The sequence below is a fragment of the Perna viridis genome, chromosome 5, assembly GCF_037379345.1.
Source record: "Perna viridis isolate PV_CMFRI_1.1 ecotype Kerala chromosome 5, ASM3737934v1, whole genome shotgun sequence".
In the NCBI taxonomy this organism is placed as follows: domain Eukaryota; kingdom Metazoa; phylum Mollusca; class Bivalvia; order Mytilida; family Mytilidae; genus Perna; species Perna viridis.
In genome coordinates this window covers 15,043,844-15,070,337 of record NC_142449.1, presented here as the reverse complement: position 1 = coordinate 15,070,337, position 26,494 = coordinate 15,043,844, and the positions used below count along the sequence as shown (strand labels likewise).

Sequence of the window (26,494 nt, the reverse complement as noted above, 5' to 3'; positions counted from 1 at the left end):
TATGTGTTTGTTTTGATATTCTTCCATTATGCACCACACACACACACAAAGACCTAAAGTAGGTAAAGTATAACTGAAAGAAAAAAAAGACAGCACAATAGAAACTTTAAAACATTTTAAACTTTAAAATCCTACTAGATTGTATGCATATCCAGATTTACATTGAACACTTTACAAGATTTTCATTCACAATGGCGGATTCACATCGCCAACCTATGGGAATGAAAAATTTCAGGTAATATAGATGATGATAAAACAATCTGAAAAGTTGTGGTTCTTGTTCGTTGGTGGTTATGAAGTGAGATGTCATTGATAATACTAAAGACAAGAGGCTTTGAAGAAAATGAATTGATCACCTGGGTCTTTAAGGTGAAATAAGAAAAGAATAAAACGCCTGGAAGTCACATTGGTACTATTTTAATCAAAATTTAAAAAGCTGTCAAGATTCTTTGCAATTTCACTGCTAAACATAACTGTAGTGTGGTAATTGTCAAATATGATAAAAAAGAATAGTAAAACCAGGCTGTAGACGAATTTAGCCCTGTGAAATTGGTTATAGTCCTAATGATTCTACACTTACTAACATGGTCATCTTCATATATTCTGGCGCATAAGGTCTCCACACATTTCCGCGAGACACCAGTATCTGTTATCTCTCCTAGGTGAAGCATTGTGCTTTAGGTTCTTTCTCTACGTGATTTTTGGCGGATCTCACTTTCTCAAATTTTGCTTTACTTGTGGTGTACTGGGTTTTACAGAGGACGCCACCACCAATCCTATCTCCATATTCTTCCTGTGATGTCTCTTGTTGGAATTTCTTATATAGCCCCTAGGGGCCAACATATCTATATTATGACGTCTTTTAAAATAAAGAACTATCAAGTTTTTGTTCCAAAGAAGCCAGTTATCACACTCATAGAGTAGAACCGATTTGATATTAACGTTCAATTTCCTTGCTCTGGATTTAAGTGCTGTTGGTTGATTTTTCAGAATTAACCTTTTAGTATTCATTGTTTTATCCATGGCAAATCGACTTACGCTCTGTTGCATGAAGTGTAGTCATGATAGAACTCTGTACAATATCTCAATATGTTGTTTATTCTGAACGCACACAAAACAACTATGCAAATCACATATTAGCTGTTTCCATAAGTTTACTTAATTGTTCCTCGCAGTTGCTCAGATGCATACTAAAAAGTGTGAAAGAATAATCAAGGGTATCAAGGTTATAGCGGTAATCAAAAGAATGTAATCCAGGGACAAAGACCAGACATGGAAAACAGACGTACACAACAAACAACATAAAGTAACTAAACTAAAATTATACATACAAATTAAAAAAAAAGAAAATGAGGAACTCGGACTCCACTAAAAACTGGCAGCATGGACTAGGTGCACCTGTAGGGTAAGCGTCATCTGTTTTTCTAGGAACACCCGCCTAGTTGCTCATAAAAAGTCAAGTCCGGGGTATACGAAAGAGAAAACTAAGGAAAACTATGACATGTTGAACAAATCAGTTTTCATGGCGCAGATGGATACACCGTAACGATGAACAAGTTCATGATGACGACCATAAAACTTCTGTAGTGATGACTTCAATCTTGTAGCAACATAACCCTGTTTCAGAAGCCTATTTGTTAGAATTCTACCTCGATACAAAACGTCTGCGTAGTTTCGGGAAGCTCTGGCATAATGTATGAGTTGTGATATGAACATTCCATACGCAGGTGCTGAAAGGATGTTGCCACAGATGAAAGGAAAGTTGACAATACTGAATGAAAGGTCATCACGTTTGTCGTAAAGTTTGGTCAATAGTTTTCATTTACCATCGATTTCTAAATGTAGGTCAAGATATGAGGCTGACTTCACAGTGTCTGCAGTATTCCTTATCTCAAGTTCTTTGGGGTAGATGCAATGTATCAAATCCTCAAAATCAGGATTGTTTAAAGATAATACGTCATCTATTTAACGGAAACTGAGATTAAAGGATCTAGCTAAACGATATTCTTTCTTTCGGATCAGATCAGCTATAAAGTCAGCCTCATGAGAGTAAAGGAATAGGTCAGCAAGTATAGGAGCACAATCTGTTCCCATTGGAATGCCGACCGTTTGTTGTAAACGCCTCTACTACACTGGAGAAATATGTTTCGATTAAAAATTCCAGCATTTTGTAAACATCTTCCTCTGTATATTTGGAAGATGATTTGGAATTATTTCTTACAAAGTATGAGGAATCTCTACCAAGAACTATATATTTGTATCTAGGTGTACCATCTTTTTTTGCAAAACAACAATGTATAATGTTTTTAAGTCGGGATTTTAACTGAGTATGGGGAATAGAAGTATACAGTGTTGAAAAATCATAGGTTTTAAAGCTATTATATTCTGATAATAGTATTGAACTGATTGTCTTCAAAAGATCTTTCGAATTTTTCAGGATCCACATTGAATTAATGCCACCACGTGAGTAACACGTGTTGTGGTAGGGCTGCTGACCCTTTTTGACAGCTGTGAGTATAGAAGTTAAAAGTTTTGAAAGAGGTTTGGTAGTACATTTTGCAGATCCAGCTATGTAACGTTGTTTGTATGGATTCTTGTGGAGTTTAAGAATCAAGTACATAGACAATAAATCATTATGATCGTCCTTGGTAGAGAGACCAAAAGAGGGTATCACTGATTTATGGTTTTCCACAATCTCTTCTTTGGAGAGTGTGTTAGCAGTATATGTCTTATCACTGCTTTTATTTTCTACCTTTACCTCTGATAATAAACATTGGATGCAAAACGTTTTGCAGACAAAAACAATGTTGTCTTGGGCTTTGTCTGCTGGTACGACAACATATTTGTTATGCATAGTAGACAATGTTTTTTGCTACATCGGGGTCTTTAAAAACTGGTGTAGAATTTGCACTCATTGACCTACTTAAAATTTCATTCGTTTTTCAAAATTAAAGACCTCACGGCATTTAACCACTCTGACAGAGAATCAATATCTTCTTGTTCTCGTTTTATCCATTTTCTTGCGTAGTTCTCCACGGCACCCATGAGGACTTTAGAGTTCCAATTTATGGTGCGTGGTTCACGGTACTTAGGACCTTTAGAAATGATATTACGGGGAGATTTGTTTTCGATGATGGTTAAATCTCCCGTAACGACGTGACAGGAAGGACCATATTTGAATGGAGAGTTTTTGCAAGAACAGTCAGGTGGTTTAGTCTTGAAGTCCTCGATCTCGAGTTTCTGCAATAGCCATTTATAATTGAAAATTTTGGATGCAATGGGTGAAGTATAGGAATATGAAATATTTGGTATGGATTTGTCTTTGAAATATGGGGGAATTTTGTTGGTAACGTTTTTGTGATGGAGGATGTTTAGCCAAATTAATTACATCTATACCTTTGTGGACAAACGGTAGTGGAAGAAATGATCGTTTTTATTCATCTTGACTTTTCACACAAACTGGATTAAAGAGTCTGTGGAAACCAATATCCAAAATGATGGCAACAATTCTGTATAATGATCAGGTAGTGTCAGAAAGAGGAGTGTCAAGGCTTGTTTTGTAAATGGAGTGTAGTAGAATGAGAAGTAAAGAATAGAGTTTGGTTCTAATGCGATGAAGTCCAAGAAGTATTTGTATGAAAGGAATGAGACCATCTATGGAGACATCATGAAAAAGCCAATTTAACAGGAAAAAGCGGATACTCCAACAAGCAGTGGTGGATTCAGGCGGGGGCGTGGCGGGCGTACGCCCCCTAAAATTTGCAAAGCTTGGGGTGTCAGGGGCAGATTTAGGCGGTTATAAGTTGAAACTTTAATTTCTCGCAAATTTTATCACAAAAGATATCTACATTCCACTCATTCTAGAAGAATATTTCAAAAATTTAACCTACAAAAGTTTTTCGCCTCGCTCCGCTCGGCCAAATGTTAACTGTGCCCCCCCCATCTAAAATCCTGGATCCGCCCCTGACAAGAGTAATCACACAACTTTGGTCATATGAAATAAATTATAGCCCCGATTAGATGATTTCTGCACTTTTAATCAGTTTACATTTACAGTTTCCGATATTAGCAAAAAAGTCAATTTATTTTGATAAAACCATTTGCACTATTTTTCATACATGTACTAGTATGTTAAAAAAATGAAAGGTCTATTAAAATGCATTTTTATGCGGTTCTTGAAGTAAAAGTTCACGGGAATTCCAGATAGTAACTTAATGAAACTGTACGAGGGAAAGTTCCGATTCAATTTCGTGGTTATGGCCCAAATAATTTAGTAATTAGGATCTTAAACCAGGGTTGGGTTAATCGTAATCGACTGTAATCCATAATAACATAGTGAGTATTCGAAAGTAATCCGTAATCATCAATGATTGCAATTACTTGTAATCGAAAGTTAATTGATTACAGCTTCTCCAAACTCTGTAATCATCGATTACTTTTCAATTACATTCAATTACATTTTGGAATCTTGGGGTTTAAAAGCAGTGCATTTGTGTAATTTTCAAGAAAAAAACCCATTTACTAATGATATTTGAATAGAAAATATGTTTATAATAATGAAATATGCTATCATGTATCATATCCTAATGCATCATGAATATTGTTTTAATTTGGTATATAATCATTACAGACAAATTTAAATATATCATGTTTTACCAAACGTGTTAATAGTTTAATAATAAATTAATTTAATATTGTCCTTAATTGTATGTGTCTCCAGGAAATTATACATATAATGCTGAGGGAGTTCGCAACCTTGCATCGATTCTAGAGTTGGGGTGTAGTTTAGACTTAATTATATATATATATACATTCTTGTATTAACATACTATGTTGATCCTCGCCGTGCATGTTATGTATCTACACAATAATGTACCATCAAGTAAGATGGTAGAGTTGCCTCACCCCATTAGACTTCTTATATGTATTATATACTTTGTGTGGCTGTATTTGTATATTGTTACTAACAGATCCTCTACTGGGTACCGTCAGAGGTTGTCCTATTCAATTACATCATGTGCTAATGTTGGCACTCTAGATTTACTTGCGAGGAAGTATCACTCGGTTAACGAAAGAGTAATCAAGGGAACCGAGGTTATAGCGGTAATCAAAAGAATGTAATCCAGGGACAAAGACCAGACATGGAAAACAGACATACACAACAAACAATATAAAGTAACTAAAATCATACATACAAAGTAACAAAAGCAAATGTCAGAGAAGAGAAGAGGTTCGAATCCCGCTGAGGGAGCGACCAAATTCGATTCTAGAGTTGGGGTGTAGTTTATACTTGATTATATATATATATATATATAGCCTAGTTGGTCGAGTGGTCTGGGGCAGGTGCAGGTGGTGTTGTCATAGCGGTACGAGTTCGAGTCCCGCGGAGGGAACGACCGAAAATTTGCATCGCAAATTTGGCAATTCTAACATCGCTGGGAATTTTTCAGACCTTTCTATACGTTTATATATCTTCCCTGTATCAATTTGATCCGATGGAGCAGTGTAGCGAATAGAGTCGTCACATTCTGAGACGTTTATATATATATATTTATATATAATTATTTTTTTTGTTTTCTTTTACTTAAATCATGTCCAATTGAAATTCTTTTTAAATTTTATCGAAATATTATAAAACAAACAGAATAAAAGACATTATTTAAAATAATGTTTAAATATTAATAATAATAAAAAAAAAAAACAAAAAAAACCCCTCCGAAACATAAAGATTCATAGCGATTTCAATAATTGTTTGGTAGTTGTACCGATAGACTAGATGACCATTAACAATTTAGTTTTTGAAAGATGTAAAAAAACTAAAGCTTTATCAGAGCAAACATTAAAAAAAAATAGAAAAAAAACCTTGCCCAGTCTATTCAAAAGAAATTAAATCGATATGAAAATAAAAATAACAAAAGCAAAAGGTTACTATAGTGTACATGATAACTAGTACATTATCACCACTTTTCCCCGCACTCCATACCTTAAAATTCTTATAAACATGCTTGATCCTAGATATGAAATTCCCTCAGGCAAACAATTCTCAACTTAACACTATAATATAGTATTTGAAGAAGTTGAGATGGAATTGAAAGGTACCTTTGAGATCTGTATAATTTGTAAGTCTGACAGGCGACTTTGTGATGACAGTTTTCACAAAATTATAATGATAGTGCCAATGTGATATTTAAGTTTTATCAATATGTGAATTACCCTTTGATCTGGTATTTGAAATTTAATGTTTTTTCTTTATATAAATATATTGAGCATTATATACTTTTTTGCCTTCTGAGAAATGTAACCAAAAGTAACCGAAAGGAATCATCGATTACATCTTTAAAATGAAAATGGAAACAACCCATGTAATCGATTAATAATCGATTACTGTTGAAAGTAATCACGTCCATCCTTGGCTTAAACAAAGCATTTGATAGTGTAGCGTTTAGCAAGAAATCATTCCGCCTGCCGTACATGGTAACAGTATAAAAGCTGGTGACGGATGCAGTTTAAACCAGTAGGAAGAAAAGAGGAGAATTACAGAAGTGATTGACAAAATTTTGCAGCGAAATATTTCTGTGGACTGTAATTATTAGAATCAAAATGTATACTGATTTAAAATGTGATTACAGAATAATTATACCAAAAAAAAAAAAAGAATAGGGAACAGAGGCAATATCTTCATACACAATATGGACAGCAGAATAGACTACAATTTCGTATTTAATAGTCTAAGCGTAAGAACCATCAAACAGGTCCGAGTCATTTTCTTTCCAAATGATAAGGTGTGTTCGTTTGCCTAAACTACAGTTTATGTAACTCTGTTGTCTATACAAACAATAATTGCATTGACTTTACACAAAACCGACACATGGATGAGGCTATGAACCGCGGAAAAAATCCTGTAAATATGCGGTTTTATGCCTTTTCACTGTTTTGATAGAACGTTTGTAGTAAACCTGTAAGCTTCTTCAATATCCGAAATCAACTGAATAGCATACCTAGCATACTCAAACAAACGTATCAATAAAACACATCCAACAGAATTTAGTGAAAACATGTCAATAGATGTCTAAGAAAAACAAGGTTTTCGTCCAAATGCCAAGATAAAAAGTAAGCAGGATGAAATATAATAAAGTTAATTATTGTTTAATTTATAAACAAGAGAGTCAATATTAGAACAAATAAAGCACAATTCAAAGATTTTACAATGACAAACGAAGACAAATCTTACGGATAAGATTATTTAAATATTTAGGATTCTGTTTAAACTTTTGTGCTTTATTTATTAAAAGGAATGTTCCCATCAAGGAAGGGAAAATTAATATTTGGAAACGAGAAATCGTCCCTCTTGTCGTATTTTTGTTTGTTTTGAGTTTACCATGTGAAATGGAAACTTCCAAATCCAGAAAAGGACAATTAAGTCTGTCCTTATTAGCTTTATTTAAAGTCATTTCATTAAGGTATATTTTAGTAGTGTATTTTATTCATAACAATACGGGAATAGATCTGCCATTAAAAGAACCCAATTTGTGCCCTACAACCTCTCGATGAATTTAATCACCGAAAAGGATATTAATATATAAATGTTGCCAAGAGGAAAATTGACTGAATTTACAATGTCCTCACAGATCCAGTAAGTACATCTATAAGTTTTATATTTGTTTTGTTCGTCTAAGAAACGACCATTCTTTATGATAGCAAATATATTTTTGATCTGTTTTATCGAAACACCATTTGATAAATTTAATAAGACAATTTCTGTTTATTATGGTAATGTGGAAGAGTGTAAAGTGTGGAGAAATCAGAACTGTTAACTTCTTCGGGTTTATCCAAAGCATGTAATTTATCCAAAACTTACAACGAGTTTTTTACAATCCAAAAAGAGTTAACACAATTATATTCATAAAATTTATTACAATAATTCATAATTAGTTTATTTAACTTAATTAGAGCACTGGTTTTTAGTTGTAGCTTATCTGTGTTAGGAATGTGATTGTCTACTATTTGACTATCTGTTGAGTACATGGCTTGAAATGTAGAAAAAATCATAAGATATCTTCATTAAAGTAGATGAGTATATACCCAAAATATTATTATTATCAATGCATACAAATGCTATCTAATGAGGTATATAAAGACAAGAAAAAAGCTTTCTGCTATCTGAATTTCAGCTAGATTTCACGTATAACCGGATTTACAACCCAATTAATTGACTTTTACCGTATTATTACTAATTTGCAGTGGAACAAATGTCACCGACAGAGCAGGACATGCTCACCCTCTGGAGCGCCTGATGTCACTCTCGTTATTTTCATCGAGTCCATATTGCATATGGTTTATTTTTTTATTTACTGTTTTGTTTTCATTCGGTTTTATTTATGTACATTTGTAGTTGTATTTTGTTTAATTGTCTACATTATGTATGTAAATAGTCTCTGTATCACGTTTTATCATGTACATGGATATTGATGTCTCTGAATTGTTTTTTTATTTAGATGCTTCGCTTTATTTTTGTCAATATTTACCTTTGAGCATTCTGTTATTTCTTTGCCTTTGACATTTGATCATTGTAGTCACTTAACTTATTTACAATAGAAAACAAATATATATATATATATATATATATATACATATATCTTTTAACTGCATTCAGGGTTAGGAATGTAGAATTGAAGACACTTCGCTATATGAATGTAGGTGAACAATCCTTTGTTGAATATAGATCAGAGGTTACGTAACGAGCGAAGTAGCGAAGACTTCATATATCATGCATGTATCATCAACTTCTTCGTCATTAACTTGAATCATTAGTACAGTTTATTAGTCAACTGTCATATTATATATACTATTATGTATGGTATGAAATTAAACCAAGCTAAATGGGCTGAATTATAACAAGATTGCTACGCCTAACCATATGTCCTCTGCCTCCGCAAAAAAAGTTGAAGCGCATAAGTCCCATAACTCCTGTAGATTTTGTAGAAACAAACTTGCCGTGCAATATTGTGGCTAACAGACTTGCAAATTTTGAACACAATCCGTACAGCGGTCTCCGAGATTTGGCGTCCACAAAGTGTTCCATTGGTATAGACTGTACAATATCAAAAATGTTCAATTACTCCTGCAAAATTTGTCGAATCTAAATGGCAGTGCAATATGATCAACTACATATGGTGAATAACAAACTACAACATTTGAACTAAATCCGTAAAGAGTTTTCCGAGGAGTTGCGTTTTCAAAGTCAAAGGTGCAGACGGACGCATCTTTGTCTCTTCCGAGTTGCGTCGGGGACAAAATGGCAGCATATAAAGTTAAGGCAAAAAAGTTTATTTTATTTCCAGGCAATATCTTTGATTTTATTTGTGTATAAATTTATATGAAAGTGTTTAATCGACGCAAAGTTCATCAGTATTAGGGAAGACTGAATATTGTGAAGTATTTACCATATAAATAATGAAATAGAAAGAAATGGATCAGCGACACCAAGGGTGACAGCGATTCTTGTAGAAATTAAAACAGAGGGATGTAGCGATAATTTCTATAACATGCGTGTATCGTCAATTTCTTCACCATTAACTTGAATCATTGGCACAGTTTCTGAAACTTCTTGAGAACCTTCGAATCTGAAAAAATGCACCAATTACTTATTGGGAACGTTGACAATAGACAGTTGCTAATTGTCCGGACTTTTTCTGGTGACAAATTTAGGATATTGAAAATGTTTTGTATTCAAAATATTCAAAATATTTTTAATTTAAATTATTTTCAGGTAACTTTCTATTTGACTAGATTTTTTAACAAAATAAAATTGCTGTCACGTGATATATATGCATGTAAGTATTACCGATAGTCACTTTCGATTTGTCAAGCTTTTTTATTACCTTCTATATTCTTACCTTTGATGGTATCCGTGAGTTTTATCGAAAATTTTTAAATTCAACTTCAATCAACTGGAATATCATTGACAGCAAAAATGTTAGATGATTCAAAGATTTCTTGACGATTGTTAAGTAATCTTGATTGCCCCTAAGATATACATGTATAACTACTCACATTTCCTCCTCGTCAATCGTTGGTGTTGTTGGTGTAATTTTTCGGCCGGTTTCCTCAAGTTGTGAAATGCTGGTTATGGTTCCACCTTCTTCAATAGCAGACAACAACGGTGCACGCGACACTGTGTGATCAGAAATTGCCTTTTCTATCTTCTGCGCGTTTCTCTTTTGAAATGTATTTGGTTCTATGTCGGAACCATCTGATACCTTCTCGACAGTAAATCTAAAATGATTTGTTAATTTGAAAATAAAAGTATCAAGTTAATCCTGCAAAGTAGCTGTCGAGTAAAAGTAACAGTGCAAACTAAATCAAATTAGTGAGGAGACTAAAGTGAAATTGGGTGTGGCGAAAACCTACAAATAAGCAGAATTAAGTAAGGATATAAAAAACGAACCCATAAAAATATAATGTACAAACAGATTTAAGATGCGATATAAACGATATGAAAATGATCAGATAAATTAAAAAAAGGTGATGCATTAAGTATAAAAAAATGAATTATAAACCATATTTTTGTAACACCATACCTGCTACCTTTATCGCCTGCCATGATAACTCTATCTTCGCCGAGAGTTTCAAGGTTTGGTGGAAAACTTATTTTTCTTTTTCGTTCATTGTTTTTAGTTGTGTTTGAGAATTCATTGTTTTCAACACTTGCTCGTTTCAGAGGAACATATTCTTGAGCATATTCAAAATCTCGCTCCAGGTCCTCTCTTGCAGATACAGTAGATATTTTTCTTGGTGCTGATGCCGAAGATCGAACAGTTGATGTTGATTCACACGAAATTTTCCGAGAGTCATTTCTTCTGAAGAAATTAGTTAAATGTAGTGGAAAACTGATTTTCCGTCTCCTTGGTTTCCCCCGTGAGTCAGTATTAGACCTGTCTCTTCCCATGGATACTACACGTGCAAGAGCCCTCTTTGTAAGACTAGAATCAGACGACCAAGATGGTCTTTTGCTCATGCGTGGTGGTCTTAATCTGGTTTTGTTTCTCAGATCTATTTCTTCGTCAAAATTACTGACGGTATCTGGATTATGTCCATTTGGCATTTGGTGGTAATCAACGTATTGCTTGTCCAATGGAACGTTGTACAAATGATCGTGTGAATTCATGAAAAACCTTGGTTTTCTGAAAATAGTCGAGTAATTCAATTTAATACTTATTCTATAATATAATGTACAAGTTCCTTCGCTTCTTATGTTATTTACCTATCTTAGAATATATAATGTCTATCATTTTACAATCAAAAGCACATACAGACATTGTTTGTTTTTGTTTGTCTTTGCTGTTTTACTTGTCTTTCTTGATTTCTTGATTTTGTGTAATGTCTTTGTAAAAATATCAATTGTTTTTGTTGACTTTGACTTCTTGGTTTTTGGTAACTTGTACTGATCGTTTTAAATTTACAACATACGTATATGAGGACCGCCCTGTTACTACACTGGCCATAGAGCCACCTCCATGGTTACTGCTAAATGACATGTGTCGTTGTGATTCAACGTCTCCTGTTTCAAACAATACCATCCTCTGTCCCTTGACTGTCGGTGACCTTAAAACGTGAGAAATGTAGAAAGGAATAATTTTATATGAGATTAAATTTATTCCCTTCACATAACTTAATATTTCAAAAAGACTTTTATATCCTTAAAGATCTAATTGCTGCAATAATCACAAGTCACAATCCTGTCATAAAAAATATAAAAAAGTAAGAAATTGCTTTCTTAAAGTGTAAACGCGTAAGTTAATACCCTGATATAATTCTAGTATAATATTAGTGAAGAAATAGCCATCAGAATTTAAAATTGCTTACGCAAGATTGTATGTTGAACCGAGGAACATTGGTTTCTTTGATGCCATAGAAGCTTCGGTGTAGGGCAAGTCCGTGAATGTATCTTCAAAGTGCATGTCTTTCACTAGTGGAGGACATTGATCACACATCTGGTCTACCAAGGTCATTACTACCTATTATTTTACTATAATTATAGTTAAATGGTTGGACACTACAATAACTCTAAATGCAAGAAACGAAACGGAAAAAGACACCGCAATTTTGGCATAAGGTCATAGGACAGCTAAATTAATTCAAGGTAATTCTAACAACAAATAAAAACCTAGATTTGCAATCAATATTTAGCAATATTCAATCCTTTTTATATGTACCTATTTCTGTGAAGTAACTATTAAACCATTCATCATTATTCAAACTGACAATTCATTACGAAATGCAATGAAAGTCTCGCTATTCTTTTTAAAAAAGAAGAAATAAAACAAAACAAAACAAAACAAAACAAAACAAACGAGCCGATACCAGCAAAAATACTTTCTATTAACAGTCAGCAAAAATACCTACAGCGGCATGTCTATCAATTAACCAGTTAATGTCAAAGTCATCGTCATCTTCACCAAATGGGTTTATTAACTGTTCCGCTACCTTTTAAACAAGAAGTACATCTTATAAAACATATACTTAAAGTCAAATGGTCTTGTCAACTAACTTCTATAACTAATGGTCGATAAAGCAGGCGCCATAAATTCATATACTGAAGCTGTAAAATTATTCACAAGAGTTCACTGTTGATGTAGACTCTTCAAGCATATTTATATTGCTCGTTTTTTATCCTCCTAATCAATGACAAAAATTGAAATAAACTTCTTATCCCCATGAATATGTAAGGATCTCTAATACAGATCATTTCAACATTTCGCTTTTGTTCCTGACTTGACTTACTTAGTTGGTAATTTTAGGGGAATGTAAGTGAATTATAGCCAACCTGAAACGTTGATATGTTATAGAACCCCAGTTGACAATAACTTTGTTAAGTCTGAAAAACGATGACAACAATAAATTACTTCGATAATACTCTACCTTCAGCCAACCCATGTAGAAGAAAAACTGAAGCAGTGTGAAGATTGGGAGGTAGAAGTCAGTTTCATGTCCTTTGTAGTTCTTTGATGGATCTAAAAACTGTTGACTGACAAGAGTTGTGGCAAAGTATGTATGTACAGCCCATGTAACAACCTGGTCACAAGATTAAAAACCATTTCAACTGTCAATAAATTCTTTATCTTGTAGGCAGATTCGGAGACTAAAACTAAAAACATTCTTCTCACACGAATTAAATTTATTGGAAAATTTAAGGATGTCATTAAATGAAATATTTTTAAAGGCCAAATCAAAGTTATAGTAAAACGTATACTAGTATAATACTAAAGACATAATAACGAAATCATTTTCATTCCTTAATTACTAACATAGTAGTGGCACGTTTTGAAGAAAACGTATACAAAGAAAAATGACAAAACATAACATAAATATTTCATGTCATGAAGAAGACAAATCAAATGAATTGTGTCAACGACTTAAGATGTAACACAGAATTTGGTGTAAACAGGTGTAACCTTTATACATTTTAAGGACATTTTAGTCATATAAGCAAATGATTTTACACAATATATGATCTACTTTTTCTTTTGATGGATGCAATTATGTTTGATGTTAAAAAGAAAAGACATAGAAACCAATAAGTCCATATGCCATTCAAGAATGAATTTAAATTCTTTAAAACGACGTTCATGGTGTCATTTGTTTTTTTAAGATAACGATCCTTTTGTGGAATTGAAGAAGGTATATTTTGAAAATGTGAATCTCCATCTACGCACAAATCAAAATAAGTCCAAATAATATGCTAATACACTGTAAGGTAACTTATTTTCACGAGCGATTTATTTTAGCTTATATAATATATGGTCGCGAAAAGGTTTCCTTATAATGAATATAACTTAGGAGAGGGTGTTATGAAATTTTGGTAAGCCACGAAATTTGACTTTCATAAAATAAATGATTTACAGTTATCATGTGATACTACAGCATGTATGTTTATTATTCTGTCCATTTTGTTTACTTTTATAACCGCACATATATTAAGGATGCCAACAGTGAATCACCCAAACAATTAAATCGATTATCAAAATGGAAAAGAACTTTGGTGATATCTTCATTTTTAGATTTAACAGCATATTCACGAAACACCTACACGTAGATAATGAATCAAACATCGTAGTATTACCAACTTACTTGTGTATAGACGAGAGGAATTGTGATCCAGTCAAAAACAAAACAGCGAGAGCATGTATCTCTGATGTTTGCTACAGGCTAAAGGATAAGATGAAACATTTGAATATGTAATTTTTTTGTAGGCTTTAGGAAGCAAGCAGATGCAGACAAAAGTTTGATTGTTTCAGATCAATCAAACATATTATCTTCAAGATGATGAAGATTAGAAAGAGATTTGTCTTTGTTCTTACTTCAAAACTTCATTTATAGTTTTTAAAGGAGTAATCAATGGAACCAAGATTATGGCGGAAATCAAAAGAATGTAATCCAGGGACAAAGACCAGACATGGAAAAACAGACAAACACAACAAAGAACATATAATAAAATAATACATGCAAAGTAACAAAAGCAAATTAGCAATTCAGACTCCACTAAAAACTGGTAGCATGGACCAGGTGCACCAGTAAGGTAAAAAAGGTTGAATCTATTTTGTAATGTACTTGAAAAAAACCCATTCATACTAGATTAGTAAGGTATCGACTGACCTCTATAACCATCCTCAATCCAAAGTCTGTCTGTATCAATCCTTCCTTCCGAGCCGTTACTAACACTGTATTTACCCACATGAATGGTACCCAGAATTTATTGTATTTACACTCAATATTTTCATACATTGAAGCCTCTTCTTTTGTTATGAATCCTGTAATAAAAATATTACTATATGAACGTGTTGATATATTTATTGCAATTGACAAAAAGCTTTTGTTAAACACATATTATTATCTGAATTTCTAAGCTGAAAGTTTTGAACTTTAATTCACTTTGAATTGTTTTAATTTTTTTTCACCTAACCTACTCTTAGTATAGAATCCGTTTCAGCATAAACTAGAACATATTTGATTTTATTTTAAGTAGTATCCATTTTTACTGAAAAGAATGTTGTGTAATTACCTGCCTCTACTATGTGGTCCAGAGTTGGAAATCTTTTCATCACCGCCACGCTAACAGATCTGGCTATCAGAATAATTCCGAACATCATGTACCTAGCAACAGTCCTCCGGAACAATCTTTTCCTATCTGTCTGCCCAGGTAGGTAACAACACAACATGAATATAGTTCTGAAATCAGATCATTTGTAAAAATATTTCTATTTGATCATGCATTATGAGAGTATTAAACATGAATTAACAGTGTAGTTATAACGTAATATTATTTGCATTTGCGTAATTTATCATTTGAATGGATGCTAATAGGTAAAACTTTTTAAACAAAAGATTCGAACTGTGTAGGGTTTAATATATGAATTGTTTTCTTGTCATTGTATGTTCCATACCTGTCTGGCCAAGGAAAATTCTCAAACTGTCTCCACCATCTTGATACTACCATAGTTACATAGAAACCCAGGACGAAGGATAAGGGTATGTATGTAGTATATTGATGACACGAAATAACCACTTTCTCAAACATTCTATAATATTATAACAATCATTTAATTTATGTCCATATTTTTTCGACAAAATTGGATTTATAGGTTTCACGAGTTATTTCCCCTTCATTATCCAACGTATAAATGAGCTTTACTATGAAGGTTTGATTGTTGCACTTTCAAGCCATTTTTACAAGCATAACAACAACAACAAACATAAATAAAGAGAGACTGAAGCACCTATAATATTACGCTAAAATGTTATCAATATTGATTTTTGTAGATCCCTAAAAAGGCTTCATCCTTTGTATTAACATGGGGCTACAATAATGTAACTTCCTTGACAAACTCTGGTTGAACTTAAATGTGTTGGATTTGACTACTTATTTCTTGTTTTTTTTGTACTTCCTGTATACAGTTTACTTTTGTGTAGTATTTGGTATAACGCTGCCAATGAGAGGTTAATTCTTGAAACATGTGTACTTTGTTTTGGTCTGATATTTCTCTCATCAGTACAATACAAAGAAATTTTGGGTTTTTCAAAACTTGTGTTTGTCGTTTACACAATTTACATACTTGTATGTGATAAACTAGTCATACATGGGTATTTTTGCATTAATGAGAAAACGTAATTAACAGAAAATTAATTTGTAATTAGCATGATTTAATTGAGATGATCATGTGACATTTTCTTTTAGTTCACAAATACGAAGGACATTTTAATTGACAAAATAGACATACAGTCAAACCTCGGTAGCTCGAACCTCAAGGGACCAGTGAAATGTTTTCGAGTTATCGGGAGTTCGAGAAATTGAAGTTCGTATATTTCCGGATTTTTTTCGGTGCCGGTCCGAGTTCGACTTTATTGTTAGAAATTGCCTACTTCCTACGAAGTTTTGTTAGTTCGTAGATCTTTTTCGTTCGCTTTCGGAAGATTATGTTGATTTTTGGACATTAAAAATGCTGTATTCGCTTTTAAAAACGTTCAGAGTTCGAGTTCCTTGGTCAATAATTTGTTTTCATCCGATTTTCTTTCATGCTTTTATCATACCGACTTCGTAACATTCTCGAACTTCAATCAGTGTTATATTAAAGATCAAAACTACCTAATTAGTGATGACTTAAATTTTACCTGTAATTAATTAAAATGACACTGATTAATGATAGGGTTTCAGTTTTTCACACCTTTTATTACCCAAGCTGACAAAATTGCTGACGAGTTGGAGTTAGTGAGGTTTATTCTCCAAGATTTATTACCGAATGGAACGACTAGTCAGTTCAAGCACTGGAGAAATCGAAATTCAAGAAATCCAAGGTTATCTATATTGATTATATAGGAGACAATTTTGGTACTTTGAATTGTGTTCGAGAAATTCCAGGTGTTCGAGCCATCCGAGTTCGAGCGAGTGAAGTTCGACTGTATTTATGGTGATGAAATGCAGTTTATTTAACTTAGTATTGTCGTTGTATTCTAAAGGATCAAAGGTCAATTATGATACATATATGCTTGTATTTTATCGTAAAGTCAACAGTAGTTAGTTGCATTTTAAGCCCTCAAAATTTTGTATTGTTTAAAGAAACTTTTGCCAGACATGCGTGGATTGCAAAACATATAAACTGTTTTATGAAGCGTGTGTGTTTTTTTTTTTAATAACTTGAAGTTAATATTTTACTTTCGGTACTTTTTGTCAATAGTTAGTGACATACTTACAATTTTTGTCCCTTATTTAGGGCTAGCCTATAAGTCAAAGAAATAGCAATATAGAGGCTGGAGTAAATAATCATTTCTTTGTACAGAAGTTTGTAGACACTACCCCGCCATCTTAGCAATAGCTTCACAAAAGTCCCTAGTCCTGTGTTTGCGACTTTGTACTGGTATATCACCGTCATTCTTAATTTGTTCAGAATAACAAACACACAGAAAAATAATCATTGCTCAAAAGTATATGCAAAAAAGAGTGTTCTGTTGATGGTTGGCCACCATTATCATTTAACTCAATATGTGAAATCGGTCTGCATCTAAAAATAAAGGAAAATACTCTATGCATTTATCGGTTCGGCAACTTTGTTATTTTCCTTCATTTTTCAGTGTATCAAAGTTTGATTGCTGCACTATCAAGTCATTTTTACAAGCATAACAAAAAGTACAACAGAAAACATAAAACAAAAAGTACAACAGAAAATATATATAAAAATATAAATAAAAATAGAATAAAAAATAATACGCTAAAATCACAATTTTGTAATGGAGGAACGATACACGTCATTATTCGTTAAAGCAACGTCTGAAATATATGTGTTCTATGAAAAAAGACAGCCATTGAAAAACGCATTGCTCATTGATTTTTGTTTTATTTACGTGTTTTTGGTTATTTTGTGTTCTTTGTTACATGTGTATATTTCCTTTGTCTAGTCGTTATCCTTGGATTATGTTCTTTTGGAAAAACCATTCGAATCGTGGTTACTTTGATTTCTGTTTAGCTGTCTGTGTCATGTTTATGTTTCGATAAACCAATTAATTAGTCAATCTCTTGGATATAAAAATCGCTTTTTATGGTACAAATCGTTGAATATAAAATAATGTTAGTACGATCCATTTAAATGACGGATTTCGTACACCGACTTAACGGACTAAGTTAGACAATATGAGTGATGTTAACATATTTATGTATTAATAATGACAATACAATTTCACTTCCTGAAATAAATTCAACGATCGGCGTTATCATTACTGCGTATTTACACGTATTTATATGTATCATGGATTGTTTATTACATTTGGCATGAGCAGCAAGTCAATTTCTTTAGCTTGTTAAGCAGTAATGCCAGTAAAAATAAGGCGATAATCTTCTATTGTAGGCCCTGAGTGGATGAACTTAACGAACTGTATATTAGACATTAAGGTTACAGACTAAGATTTGACAATCATCTTATTGAGAGAAATGAAGGTTCATAATATTTATTCGACGGGGTCTTATTATAAAGAGCACCACTTACAACACCTTGTGTATTCATGATACATCACATATCAATACCTTTGTCAATGTCATCTCAACTATTAATCAATAGTTCACTCAAAATCGACAATTGATGAGAAACGGAATAAACCGTTTAAATTCCTTATTATGAAGCTAAACCTAACAATTTCTGTATATTTACTATCATAAGATACTCCAGTTTCTTTGTTTCGACACGGGATCACGAAGATAACTTTATAATAACCAAAAGGTACAAATAACAAAATGAATCTAACGTAACTGAAATATGCGCTTAAATTTCAAGTAAAGTAACTGTATTGAAATATTTCATTTATTTTGTTGAAAATAGGTTTTTATTGTTGTATGTAATTTTTTTTAAATAGTGTTAAGCAGAAAGATTGTTTTATGAATATCCGCGCAACAGACTCCCGAATCATGGGTATGAAGAAATGCGTCATAAAAGCGCATTTAAGATATCAGCCATTGGTTGAAAAATACTTGTTTTTTTTCTAACATAATGAGTGATAATTGTTTTTTTTTAAATTGTTCTTTGTGATGAACTGACCGCTGATTTACCGATTAGGACGCAATATCATGCAAATGCTTACTCACCACTGGTATATTCATGCGGAATGGAAGAGGGAGGTTTAGCGGGCTGTAAAACCTAGATTTAACCCACCATTTCGTTTGAATTGCCTGTAACAAGTCAGGACCATTGCGTACCAGCTGCTCCGGTGGTATAATATCTATTTTGCCAGATTTATTTAGGACTAGACTTGATTATGAAATGGATTAATGTACGATAATTTAGTTGTTACCTTTACTTAAACACATCTCAAAATTAATTTGATATAATTATTTACAACTAGAATGTAAATTACATTTGGTTAAATGACAGTTGCAAATTAAACTTGATATACTAGTAGTCGTCCCAAACCACCTAAAAGGTAAAACTGACACCATTTCACAGTATTGATGCGTCAACGCAATGGAATATTTGAACTATGATGCCTGAAATTATGCACATTGAAACTTCATAAGATGTCTAACTTATTATTTTTTTTTCGACATAATCGTCAGTGAATATACATTCATTTTAGATTTCATATGAAATTAATACCGATTTACACAAAAAGAACATAACAGGTAAAATGAATTAATTAACAGTATAAAATGATTCATGACAATATTTACTATGTGACGCGATAATTATATAATCCAAGGCTCGTTTACATTGTTTTGTAAAAGTGAACATAGTTCTGTATTCAATCTTCAGAAATTCCACTGTTTAATGCACATATCAGGATATTATTTAAAAAATATCTGGAATTATGCCAAAATGGTTATACGTTTTTGATTTTGATAGTGTTCTAAATTGTTTCCGGGTTTCTATTTCGTCCAGTCTGTAAAGTAAGGCTTAAACTATTGACTTTTAAAACTTATTTCTTTTTATTTTGTTTAATTTCCACGTTACATGACATACAAGGATTAAATCATTGAACTGTACACATATTGTATTAAATATTCATGGCATCTTTTTATTACCTATGCATAGTGTCCTCCAAGACATTTCCCGTTACAATTGGATGGTGCCTATGATGGAATTAAGTGGTACCACGCCCTCCCCCAAATTATTTTAGAATTTCTTTTGATCAAGTGAATAGGTAATAAAATGTGACTTACCTTGTTCAGGTAGTGATAGATAGAGAATAAACGTCGGCTGACAAAAGGTGAATGTTTTAACTGTATACAGATGACGTTGTTTTACTTGTATCTTAACGGAAATAAGATGTAGTTAATAATTTAGTTGTCCTCAAGGTATCATTATTCTAGAACTCTTTTGTTTCAGTTTCATTAATGTCTTTCAATATTTTCTTTTTAGTTGTTAATTTGTGATTTTGTAAAAATGTTTTACTCATTGTACATTTCTTTTCATAAATTAGATACCATATATGTTAATAATCATACACTCATGAGAAGAAATACTAATTTTATTAGGTTTATATGGTCACACAAAAACAAAACTTGTAAACTTAAACATTTCATTCTATTATTCGTTATTACTACTTTTTACTTGAATATGTATTAGAAAAAATTCTTACGTCAGAATACCGAACCTTATGCATATCTATCAAAGGGTTAGTACTAAAAATTTGAATAATATTTCCAACCGAAGTTGTAGTTAATAAACCGGTGTTTTTTTTTTTTTTTAACAAAATCAAACAACGAACTGTGTAATTAAACCTATTTTCCCAGGAAAGTATTTTTGTCGGGAAACCGAAGAATGCCGAAAACATTTTCTAAACCTACTTCATACATTGCAGAAATGACTTAAAGCTTAAGACAAATGTAAATTTTAAATTTAGGGGGTACCACAAAAGATATTTCAGTAGATGTTAATATAACGGTAGTAGGGATTTCAACAGCTGTTAAAACTTTCTTGATAAATTCATAGTATATTCCTTTTCAATTTTTTGAAACTGTTTGGTAAAATGATGAGATATTCTACTTTTTGAATAAATACAAAAGATATGGCTATTGTTAGCTGCAAAAATTATTACTAGATTTGTAAAAAAAAATTACGAACTCCATTTCAGTGTTATTATATGTTATAGACATGGACTCCGTACAAAGGGAAATAAGTGGTGTTGCTTAAAATTGAATTTCTGTTTTAAAAAAGGCGCGTGCTACTAAACACTTAATCAATAAACTGAAGAATAAATTTTAAAAAGTGTTAAGACGCATTTTTTTAAACGAGAACTCACTAAACTATCAAGAAGGAACGTGAAGTATCCATGTTTAAGACCAAAATGAATCTAGGAAACATTATCTTGTTGTTTTTCCATTAGAATATGTTGGATTGTTTAATTATCTTCGCTGCTACATTAAAATATATTAAGTGTATTACAGAATGCATTTAGAATGAATTATATCCAAATTTATTTTACGTACTCATGTATTGCTTTGTGTGTATTGAATTTTAATGCGATAAAATCATAATCGGATGTCTCCCCCCCCAAAAAAAAACACACACACACACAAGAAAATGTAGATATTTAATGTATTGAACCCAGTAAAAAAAACATTTTATTTTAAATCATACAACGTACCTACCTGTCTAAGATTATATTGATTAGTATTTGTATAATAATTATTTTTTATTTAGATCTTCCTTTGTATTTGACTTTAATGCTGCTGCTGAGATGTTATTCCTTGAAACACGTATACAGCATATTATATGATTGGTTCTTTTGTATTTGATAACCACTGGGTCAGTGCCTTGTTGACCAAAAGTCCCCAAGGGTAATCGATATCGGTATTTGCATTATTACAAATTTAAAAAGTAAAAAAAAACAAGGCTTCATTCCTTGTATTGCACATGAATGATTTTCTTGGTGCTGGGTTTAACCTTCTATTTCGAAACTTGTGGTTTCGAAAACAACTTCTTGCTTACCATTTGTTTTTATTTAGGTCTTCCTTTGTATTTGATTTTAATGCTACTAATGAGAAATTACTTCTTGAAACACATCTACAGCATATCACAATTGGCAATATTATATAAATGGTTATTTTGTATTTGGAAAAAAAATATTCCCAAATTCCTAGAATGCTTACATCATTTTAAAAAGTTAACTGTCTGTAGATCGAAGAATGTTTATATATGGGAAAAACCGTCAAATCAAATCAATCAGTGTAGCAATATCTTCATAAAAAGTATGATCGGACACAGAGGAGTTCCTCTTTTGTCTATCACGCATATGACATTGTATGAGCAACTCGGTGGGTGTTTCTACGAAAGCAGAGAACACCTCCCCTACCGATGCACCTGCACCTAGTCTATCACGGATCCCAGATTTTAGGAGTCCGGGTTGCAAATTTATTTTTGTTTCTTTGTATGTGTATTTCATTACTCCACGTTCTTTGTTGTGTGTGCATGTTTTCCCAGTCTAGTCTTTTTCCTGGCAAAATATTCTTTTGATTACCACTCGAATGGTGGTTCCCTCAATTACTTTTCTTGATTAAGAATTAACTCCTTGAAATTGAAAAGTCGTTACCATGTTTTGAATTGTTATTAGTTTTTTTTTCAATATATTTTTATGAATACCTTTCAATCCAAATTTAAATCGTCAATATGCATTAATAGGTCAAGAAAAATGCGTATTTAAGAATAATTTATTTTGGTCAAATTTTGACTTTATTTCATGCTGACTTTAATTCTTATGACGTTCTGCTTGCCATACAATGCGATTCTATTTTTTTACTCTTTTTGAAGATTTGGTAGTCGCCGTGTCACTATTTATGTCTTGGTTTTGAAATTAAACCTAGTTTGTAGAGTATCGCGGGTTTATGGGTCTGTATTCAGTGTCATACTCGGTGTCTACCTAAGTATGTATTTATGTATGCATGTAAGAGTCAAATTGTGTATTCAAAAGAAAAACGAATGAACCTTTTCTTTATTATTGTGTATTCAATTATTTCCTCGTTGACAAACCCAATTTATTTGGTTTATGCCCTAATCATTGCTTCTTAATAAATAAACTTCGTAGATATTTGATAATTCTGAAAATGAACATTTATAGTGGTATTTGTCTTATTGGTACCTCAGAATATTTTTCTAAAAATGTACAATTAGATAACATGACTTATGCACTTTGCTGAGAATTTCTTACAATAATTCAAAATTTTCAGAAAAAAAATTATTTAAGTAAATTCCGTAATTTGATCTCGTTTTGCCATTAGGTGCAAATATACTGCTACCAAAAGAAGCACACTAATTATAACGCACTTGCTTTAATATAACGTTTAATCAAAATATAAGAACACATTTGTATTATTTTAGCTAATGTGAGCCTTGATGGAACATTAGACGGAAGACTTTTTTTCATCACATAAAAGAAAAATGACATTACGAGATATGTTGTCCATTAGTTCTGTTTAAGAGAAAAACCATTAATATACAACAATAAGAATTGGTTTACCTCGATTTAATGTTTTGTTAATTTGTAACACACGCACAACAAATTAGATTTTCGGAAAGAATAACAACAGTAATATGATATTTTATGTTAAATCTAACAAGAAAGAAAAATGCTACTGATCGAAAGTCATAGAAATTGAAAATTGTTTTGGATGAAATCAACCATATGGTAGTCCTAATGTATCATTACCATAAAACTAATTAATAGCTGGAGTTGTTGAAATGAATGGAACAAGTGAAAATGTAAAACCAGCTTATTTGGAGATAATTATAATCCTCTGTTCTCGTCTACTAATCAGGAAACAGATTAATGGTATTACACTTTACCTGAAATATGAACACTGATCGGTAGCAAAATTTGTAAACGTCATGCCATATCTGTGTTTATAAACAAATCAATGTTAAGTAAATTTGTAAAGAATGTGTGTTTTAACCATGTGTAGGTCATAGAGTCTAAGTTCATATACATTTATTGACGTTTGCAATATTTTCATAATCTTTCCGTACCTTTTTAGAAAAATATCTTCATCCATTTAACTACAGCGGAGAAAACGTCAATGAGGTTTAGTAATTTCAAATGTTTTCCGTAATTTTTTGATACAAGTTAAAAAAACATTCCATTGTTTAATTCAATTTTTGGAACTAATATACCAAGAGCGTGTCTTACTATTTAAAAATAACTTAAGTATATATACGGTTTTTTTTTCATGTTATCGTTTTGGGTTTTGTTTATTTTACCATACATTTATTCTGTAAAAAACTGCTGAATTTTGCTGTAAATGTGTGATACTTGCTTATATATCTTGTTAATTTGTAAATAAATGTATCTGTACGTCACTATATTCATTGTTTTGATATTGTTGATGGAAAAAGCTTTAATTTTGAAAAAAAGTAAGTTTTGTCAATCTATCTTATAAAAATTGGATTTTGTTTGTGATCATAAATTAATTGATAACTTTTTTATGCAACACTTTAATTTCAAACAATGATTGTCATAATAATACATACAAGTATCTCATGTAAGATATAAATATATTATATATTTAAAATACCATTTTTTAAAATAAATCTCATTTTGTTTAAGCAGAGAATGCTTTTCTATCAATAAAAGTACACCGTAAAACAAAGTGGTGACAATGCATATTATAGATTACAAAAAGGTTTCCACACTGTCAGAAGATGTGCTTGTATTTGCTGCGACATGAAAGAAAACTAAGAATATAGTGAAGGCAATTTGATTAATTACAACGAAACTCAAAATGTGTGCAGTGCCAAAGTGTGTATCTCTTTTAAATTTGATGAAGTAATATTCATAAATAAGTACATAAAATGAATGAAACCTAAGAAAAATAGTGAAATGAAAGAATATATTTAACCCAGTTCAAGAACATGTGTCATATATGATATATAACATATAGCAAGTCTTAAAATTTCGATTTTAGAAAGTTTTTTATCTGGCGGCAACGTTGGAAGCAACTTTCTAAGCTCAGAGAATGCAACATTAAATGCTTCTACCCTAATTCTTTCTCTAGTTGCGTGCGCCGTTCGATATTTCTGTGTTGCTCTCCGACGTCTTCGTCTCTCTTCGCGACTCAATCCTTGTTCCAGCACTGCATCGTTGTTTTGGTCCTCTCGTTCATGTTGGTGATCAGTTGAACCTTTTACATAACAATATCCGTCCATTGTTTCTTCCTCTGAGTTAGATGTAACACCACATTCTGATCCGTTAAAATCAGTTTTTGAATTTGAAAGCGAATTCAATCCCTGTTCTTGAATATATCCATATTCAAACATCTCGGTTTGAAAGTTTTTCATTGCAACTGAAAAATAGAGAAGACAATGTAAATTATTAATACACCCAATTGAAACACATATAATCATCGATTCCTATTAGACTTTGCCTCATTTCTTCAATTTGTATCACCGTATATAGGGTCTTGCATTAAGATTTTTTTTATTTTTCTCGATCTCTTTGAAGGTGCTATGTTGGGTATTTTGTGCGATTGCTTTAAACCGAAGAAAAATTCTTGATGGGTAGCTGTACACTGATCAACTACACGAAACAATTTTTATTGTCTTCGCTATTTATTATTATTATTATTTTATAACGTTCTGTGAAATTTTCGTGAACGATCCTTGGGATACTAGAATGATTATAATTTTTATTTAGTTTTTTTTTTTAACATTGTTGTCCATCCACAAGGGGTATTGAATTTTTAGCTAGTACCATCATATTTTAAACAAATGAAATGTTGAGATGAATGAACATTTAATGTGTGAATAACGAATCTTTATTGAAATTTTATTATTTCATGGTAAATCTTCCTGGTGATAATTCTCTAAATGAACTCATTTATCCACAAAAAGACATCTTTTTCGGTCTTTTCATCACATCGTCTCTACAACTTAGGGCAATAAATTCTCTTATTATTGCGTTAAAGGGGACCACTTTAGAAATGTTGGATATGATAACGGCAGAGTAATCTAATTAGTGAAATAGTCATCGCCATTAATATCCCTACACCGACCTTGCATGTTTATTGAATGCGACAGGTCTCGTGAGAATGTGCGTTAATTCAATGAAAGAGTAAATAATTCCTTAACAAGATGTTAACTGGTTAGAGATGTTTCAATATATGAACACGCTTGTGCACTTACGTACCAAATTGTTCGTCCCAAACAACATTTTGAACACACACGCGCGGATTAAATTTAACAAACATAGTTTGATGTATGTAAGTAATAAAAACAATTCATACTTAAAAAAATGTTAGAAATCATAAGCATGATCTACCTATTTTGATAGTTTTGGTTTTTAGTACTTCTTGTATACAATTAATTTTTCTGCTGATGGGAGTTTACTTTTTAAACATACATGTACAGCATATTTGCAATTTATACGAAATTTGCAATATATATGATTGGTATTTTTATATTTAGGTATAAAACTAAAATAGACAAAGATATTTTAAATTTTGATTGAACATCATCAAAAAAGAACC

The 26,494-nt window shown here is 31.9% G+C and overlaps 1 protein-coding gene across 1 annotated transcript; it reads right to left on the bottom strand.

Moving 5' to 3' along the window:
* Positions 1-9,325: 9,325 nt before the first annotated feature.
* LOC148616198 (bestrophin-4-like) lies at positions 9,326-20,264 on the bottom strand. The gene is made up of 13 exons (XM_088582987.1): positions 20,198-20,264; positions 17,248-17,555; positions 15,444-15,578; positions 15,062-15,228; positions 14,656-14,810; positions 14,131-14,208; positions 12,922-13,074; positions 12,406-12,486; positions 11,866-12,017; positions 11,470-11,604; positions 10,581-11,183; positions 10,054-10,275; positions 9,326-9,623 (listed from the first exon to the last, which is right to left on the bottom strand). Exons 2-13 carry the CDS (start codon positions 17,424-17,426, stop codon positions 9,539-9,541), a joined length of 2,145 nt encoding a protein of 714 aa, XP_088439113.1. The 5' UTR covers positions 17,427-17,555; positions 20,198-20,264; the 3' UTR covers positions 9,326-9,538.
* Positions 20,265-26,494: the final 6,230 nt, after the last annotated feature.

Bases quoted from the DNA above. Each gene is read 5' to 3' on its own strand.
- LOC148616198 (XM_088582987.1), bottom strand. From the start codon at position 17,426: ATGACGGTGATATACCAGTACAAAGTCGCAAACACAGGACTAGGGACT. The intron at 15,579-17,247 runs GTAAGTATGTCA...ATAATATTATAG, and splicing joins CTAAATAAGGGACAAAAATT to AATGTTTGAGAAAGTGGTTA. The intron at 11,605-11,865 runs GTAAGCAATTTT...TCACGTTTTAAG, and splicing joins GGTTCAACATACAATCTTGC to GTCACCGACAGTCAAGGGAC.